At 36.2% G+C, this 6,644-nt stretch overlaps 1 protein-coding gene across 4 annotated transcripts in view; it reads left to right on the forward strand.

Moving 5' to 3' along the window:
• WNK3 (WNK lysine deficient protein kinase 3) overlaps positions 1–3,774 on the forward strand; it is a 118,304-nt gene extending 114,530 nt beyond the window's left edge. For all 4 annotated transcript variants that reach the window (XM_090264413.1, XM_090264409.1, XM_090264410.1 and 1 more), the window contains one exon: positions 3,445–3,774. In XM_090264413.1, the coding sequence (XP_090120539.1) occupies positions 3,445–3,774 (330 nt within the window). The remainder of the gene's footprint in view (positions 1–3,444) is intronic.
• The last annotated feature ends 2,870 nt before the right edge of the window (positions 3,775–6,644 follow it).

A 6,644-nucleotide genomic window follows, 5' to 3' on the forward strand; every position in this document is an offset into this window, starting at 1 on the left:
ATGTTACCTTATTCAGTATGAAAAACAGTTTTAATGCTGTCTAAGCAGGAATGGTATAAAAGATGTCTTAAGTTTATGGACAAGATGCCTAGCTAATTGTATATGGCCTTAGTCAGGTATACATGCAATTGAAATGCAGAAAGATGTCCACAGTGGATTCTGAAGTGGGGAGAATGGAGGCTTATAGAACGGAAAATATATACTATAGTGTTTTTATATAGTTGTGTATATTAGATATATGTGTATATGCATAGAAATAGGAAAAGCCATTAACAGTATGGTGGATAGTGGAATATGGGCCTTATTTAATTTGTACTTTAATGTGTTTAAAATTTTGAAGTAAGTATCATTTTTTCACAATGAGTAAATCTAGTAAAACGCAAGTCAGGGCTTAGAATCTGAACCATCATCATTGAAAAACTCATCTGTGTTTTTGTGTGTTGTCTGTGTATATATATAGTCATTGCATATAGTTTGGTAAAGAAAATCTGAAAACACATTTAGTGTTAACGTTGAATAAAAAATTTTCAAAAGCCTAGATTTCTCAAACTAGTAAGCAGTGTATATGCTTGGGGCTCTGTACATTTATCTTACTCCTGGCACTGATTTATACACAGATAGTATCACCAATGTAAAAATTGAAAGCCTTTAGAGGCAAATTTCAAGGCATAAATGCATTTGTGCTGCCATTCAGACATCTGAGTACTTTGTGAATGGAAGCTTTTGTTGACTAGTAGGAGGGTGGTTTATTGCAGCATAATGGGAAATATTTGGAGGAAGAGTCAGTAGAAAATGGAATAAGAAGGAACTTGGTGAAGGTCTTTAAACAGACACGTTCTGTTGTCCGCTCAGTCATTTACTAGTTGTGTGACTTTTGACAAGTCATTTGTGCTTCAGTTTTCATGTCTTTAAAACAGGGACAGTATCTACCTGCCTTGCAGGATTGCTGTGAGGCTTAAATGATGTAACATCTCTAAACTATATAGCACATAATAGTACCCTATATGGTAACTATTTGTAGGCTCAGTTGCTTATACCTCTGTGTGGAGAGCCCATCTCACTATCTGATGTTCTTGCATGTTACTGTTCTGTAGCCTTACTTTGAAAATGTCACAGTTATGCGCCAGGTCCTTTAGTATGTGTTCAGTTCTCTGCTAGGCACTGGGTTGATGAGCACAAACAAGTATGTTCCCTGTTCTCATGGAACTTACACTCTGGTGGGATAGTTTGACATGAATAGACTTGTATAAATAAATAGAAAATCGCTGCTGTAATAAGGACTAACGGAGATACAGTAAGGGACATTTGACCTAGTAAAGGGAAGTCAAGGAAAGCTTCCTTGAAAAAGTTATGATTGAGCAGAGATCTTAAGGATGAGTAGGTGTTAACTGGGTGAAAGGGGGACGGAATATGATTCCAAGCAGAAAGGACAGCATATGCAAAAGCCCTGTAGGGGAAGGGGAGCATGAAGGCACTGAAAGTAGTTTAAGCGAAGGGAGCAGAGAGGAGTTGGTGCACAGTCTAAGGAGGTAGGTACGGTCTTAAAAGTGGTGATGATAAGGAACTCATCTTTATTTTAAGGAAGATGGATAGCCATTGAAGTTCTAGGGTTGACATAATCAGATTTAGTTTTTGAAAAGATCACTCTTACCTAAAGCATGAAACAAGAATTATTGGGAGTAAGGGTAAATGTTGGTAGAGCAATTAATAGTCATCACAGTAGTTCAGATAAAGCAAAGTTGAGATAAAAAGAAGTGAACAGATTCCAAGAAATGTTTAAGAGATAAAAATGGACCATATTTAGTGATGGAATGAGGGTATGGCAGAAGGGAGGTATCAAGGCTATGTTTCTAGCTGGTATTACTGGCTATCATTCCAGCGTACCAATCACCAAGATGGAGAACATGAGCAGGCCAGTATGTTTGGTAAAGGAAAGATCTTATGTTTGGTTTTGGTGATTTGAATCTGAGATGCTTTTGAAATATCCAAGAGAAGGTTAAGTATAATAGGTCATCTCCAATTCAGTCTTTTAAAAATAAAAGTCACACTATTATTTGTAAAATAAAAAATAATGTTTGTTATAGAATTTAACCAGTGCAGAAAAGTACAAATTTTAAAATGTTGCCTTTAAATCCCACCACCCAGAAATAAGTGTCACTAACTTTAGATAAACATCATTTCAGGTATCTTTCTATGTCTGTATATGAATGTGTATAAATACATTTATAAAAGTACAGTCATACTGGATGTACTATTTTGAATCAGAAGTATTTAATTTTTTTAAAGATTGTATTTAGTAGTTTTTTCAGAGAAAGAGGAAGGGAGGGAGAAAGAAAGGGGGAGAAACATTGATGTGTGAGAGAAACAGTGATCGGTTGCCTCTTGCACACTCCCAATGGGGACCTGGCCCACAACCCAGCCATGTGCCATGACCAGGAATGAAACCAACAACCTTTTGGTTTGCAGACCAGCCCTTAATCCACTGAGCCACATGAACTAGGGCTAAATTTAATTTTACTTGAACAGAACAAAAACACTGATATGAAGAAGGGATTGCTAAAATTTAAATAAATGGTTTTTTCACCTCAAGAGATATTGTCATTTATTCCTGAGCCAAGCTCAATTACCCTAACTTTAGTTTGAAACTTCAGTTGAAACGGTTTTAGCTTGATCATTCAATTTAGAATAAGCATTTGGGACTCAAACCAAGCTCTCCTTTACGTGAGAATTATTTACTTCCATGATATGTATTATTCCCATGTGCCTAAGATTTCAGTATACATATGCATAATCACAATACAATAGGATAAAAAGGAATATATTTTCTTAATACTGCCCAAAACATAATTGTCTTGAGTTTAAACTTCCAAAAATGTAACAGAAATGTTAGGCTTTACTTAAGATAGTGAGGAGAAGGGGTTAGGGAGGTGACATTTATTAAGCACCTACTGTATGCTAGGCTCTTTCCCCCATGCCACATTATATCATGCTCCTCTGTCTCCAGAGAATTATGTTGTGTAATAAGATGGGCTGTTGTCTGTGGTGCTGAATAAGAGAATGAAGAAGGAAATAGAAAAGTAGTGCTAGATTGAGGAAAGGAGACACTAAAATGAACAGTAATTTTTTTTTTTTTAGCAGAGGCCTTGGAATTAGCTGGAACTGTATTCAAAGCCTTACCTATTAAGTTGTATGGTGTGTTTGGTAGGTGTAACCAAATTTGAGCTTCTGTATCCTCATCTGAAAACGCCTACCTTGCAGGGCAGGTATGAAGATGAAATGGATAAGGTATGTAACTATGCTTAGAACACAGAACGGTGCTGCAAAAATGGTAGCCACTCATAGTAAGAATGCAGTAGTTAGCCAAAAAGAATAGGAAGGAATATAGATGGATAAAAGCATCTACCAAATAAACTGATCTTTCATTTTTATTTTTGTTTTCATCAGAATACTCCATCTACTCTGGGCTACACACAAACATGGATTTCTTCTCTGTCCCAGATCCGTGGAGCTGTCCCGACCTCCTTGCCACAAGGACTCCCACTCCCTTCGTTTCCTGGGCTGTTACCATCATATGGAATGCCCTATGTTTGTCAGTATAATGCTGTGGGGGGGGCAGGGTATCCAGTACAGTGGGTAGGAATTTCAGGAGCACCACAACAGCCTTTAGTAATTCCTACCCAACCTGGGGGGCCGTTCCAACCAGGGATGAATTTGCAGGCGTTTCCAGCTTCATCAGTGCAGAATTCATCTGCCATCCCTCCTGGTCCTAAGTGAATCAGAGTAGATGATGAATAACAGGGAGATTTTTTTTCAGAATTATTTTTGGGACACATAAGATATTAAACTCCTCTTCTTGGGTTCTGCCATATTTTCCATCATCTGAGTTTACTTTCCACTGTATATTTTGGGTTCCAATGTAGTATTTGATATAGCTAATCATTCTGTAGAACTGTGCAGTTTGTACATAGAACACTGCACACAGAAATGTTTTTTCACTTCAAATCCTATCCTCTTTGATACTTGATTTTTTAAAAATACTGTTGAGAATGCTTTAAATAAGCTCGGCTTGAGCATTACCATTTCCAGGACACTTTCCATGAATCGCTGAAAAGCTTCCATTTTTTTACTGCTGCCATCTGCAGCTGGATGATACTTTTCTTTAAAATATATAAAAAAAGAACTCTTTAAATTGATATTCCCCAAATATGGACAAAGTGTGACCCTCCAACAGCTGGAGTCTTACGAGATTCTTCACATGTTTATCTTAGGTTTACCTTTCATAGAAGGCAGGGTAATGCTGCAGGAAACATTTTGGTGTATAGAATTAGAATAACTTTGTCAAGCAGTATAGAACACAAGCCCTTTTTAATGTGATTTTCTTTCCCGTCGTCACAGTTGTGGGAGTGAAACTTTGTTTTAGGTGAGGCGGAAAGAAAGGAAAAAACAGAACTGTAACAGTTCCTTGATTCTGCAGATACTGTAGCTGTTTTAGGATTTTGATAGTAATTCAAAGCAGCTATCTCCTTGTTTCTCATGTGCACACTACATTGTATTTGAGCATCTGAGAGGCATTGGTTTGGCTTGCAATCTTTTGCAAGGGATATACTGCAGCTGAAACGAATCTCATTTGGGGGGAATCTTTGTATTCCTAACAAAGAGGATTCAAGTTACACCTCTATTGACCCATTCTTCCGAAGTGAAATTTACTTGACACAGTAGATTTTGTAGGTTTTAGGACTTACACATGAAACACTGGCTTTACAGGGTTCTAAGAGATGTGGGGTATACACTGTCCTGCAGTGAAATAGTAGACCCTTGAAGTATACTATTTAAGTTGCCCTTACCTTTTTTGTTTTTTGGATTATCATTTCTTTAGTTTATAATTTCTAGTTAGTATCTGTAGCATCTTATTTTTAGATCTTAAGATGATTTTGGCACCCTCTTTAGAATCTGAGAAAGATATCACTGTCAAGTTGCACTTTACTGGGTTTTATCCAGTTTTAGGAGGAGGGGAGGCAATGTCAAAATAAACACTTGGTTTTCAAGAAGGTTAACTATAATGAATTTAAATGGCTGTTCACAGTTACCTAATGCTCAGTCTGTGAAACCCAAGTAGAATTTTTAAATAGTATTTATCAACCACTACATATACATATATAAAATGCTTTTCCCTCTGGTGATTTTAAGGTTGTTTTCTAGCGCACATTTCCCTTAAGAACAAGTTTTGTCTACTGGTAAACATTCCAAATTATCACTCAATAGTTCTGTTAACTGATTTTCCTTCATATCCCACTAAAGTGTTTACCCCATCAGCTTGCCAGGTAATGGAAAATATTTAATGAGTGTGCTTTTTTTTTTTTTTTTTTTTTTGGCACAGTCTACTTTGAGACACTCAGTACCTTTTTTCCAAAAAAAAAAAAATGTGTCTTATACTTACCTGAGGTTCATACTCAATATCATGAAGATTCTGTCGCTATCATTTGGGGCATGTAGGGCAGCATTTTAAGAATTGCTGTTGTTAAGAGCCAAAGTTTCTCTTCATAAAATGCTCTTGTTTGAATGAGTCTTTCTAAATCTTATGTACAGATTCTTCAAATTTCTTCTAAAGTCTCAGTTTGCAAGTTGAAATGATTTTAGGACATTAGTGTAATGCAAATGCTTGCATTCCAGTGTTTATTTTACCATGTATACAAAAAACAATGTGCCTAAATCCATAATTCTTTAAAACTGATCATATTTCATTATAAGAGTTGGCTTTGTGTGGTTAAGTAGACTTATAACCTATAAAGTGAAAATACTGCAGGTTTTAAGATCCCTTCTTCTCTAGTCACAACCCTTTTACACAGTGTACCCCAAGATGCAAAAAGCTCCATGGATGACATGCACAATTACATTTATTAATGGCTGCTCTATATCACGTGTCCCACATTTTGCCACCCCTTGTTTTATGTATAATTCATCATTCGTTTGCCTGCAGACTTTTGCAGTGCCTTGTAATATTTAGAATCTTTTCAGATTTTTTGCTGGAAAGAAAAGTAGTCTAAAGTTTGAAGTTAGTGAATAGTGTACTACTGTCTCCATGCTGACCACAGTAGTTGGGTTAACATATATGTTATGTATACATTATGTATATGTAATGTGTGTAAATTTAAAAATACAGAAAAACTGAGTTTGTGCAGAAATGAAGAAAACAGTGTTATTCACATCACTGTGGGTTTTTATTTAAGTTATTTTTTCCATTACTTAAATGCTTGATTCAGATTATAGTCACTTTGACTGTAAATATTGGCTAGTTTTCTATCTAGGGATTTTGCATTATTTCATAACTTTTGCTAAATTATATAATAGTGCTGTTTGCATCCTTGCTGAGGTACTTTTCCAAACCAGAAATAATTCTCGGGGTAAAGCTCAGAAATTCCCTTCTTACTTAACAAAGAGCCTACCGTATGACAAGGGCCTTCTACCCATTTCTAAAAAAAAACATACAAACTGTCCTTTTCATTTTCCTTTTTGTAGAAGAGAAAAAGGTTGTATTGAGCCATCCTGCTTGTAAAGTTCATTTGGGGGATAGTCTGTATGTCCATCCACCATGTTTACTTCTCAAAGTGCAAGTCTGATGACTAGTACTGTATCTCCATATGTGG

This window comes from Furipterus horrens, unplaced genomic scaffold (assembly GCF_987537825.1).
Source record: "Furipterus horrens unplaced genomic scaffold, mFurHor1.1.pri manual_scaffold_17, whole genome shotgun sequence".
NCBI lineage: Eukaryota > Metazoa > Chordata > Mammalia > Chiroptera > Furipteridae > Furipterus > Furipterus horrens.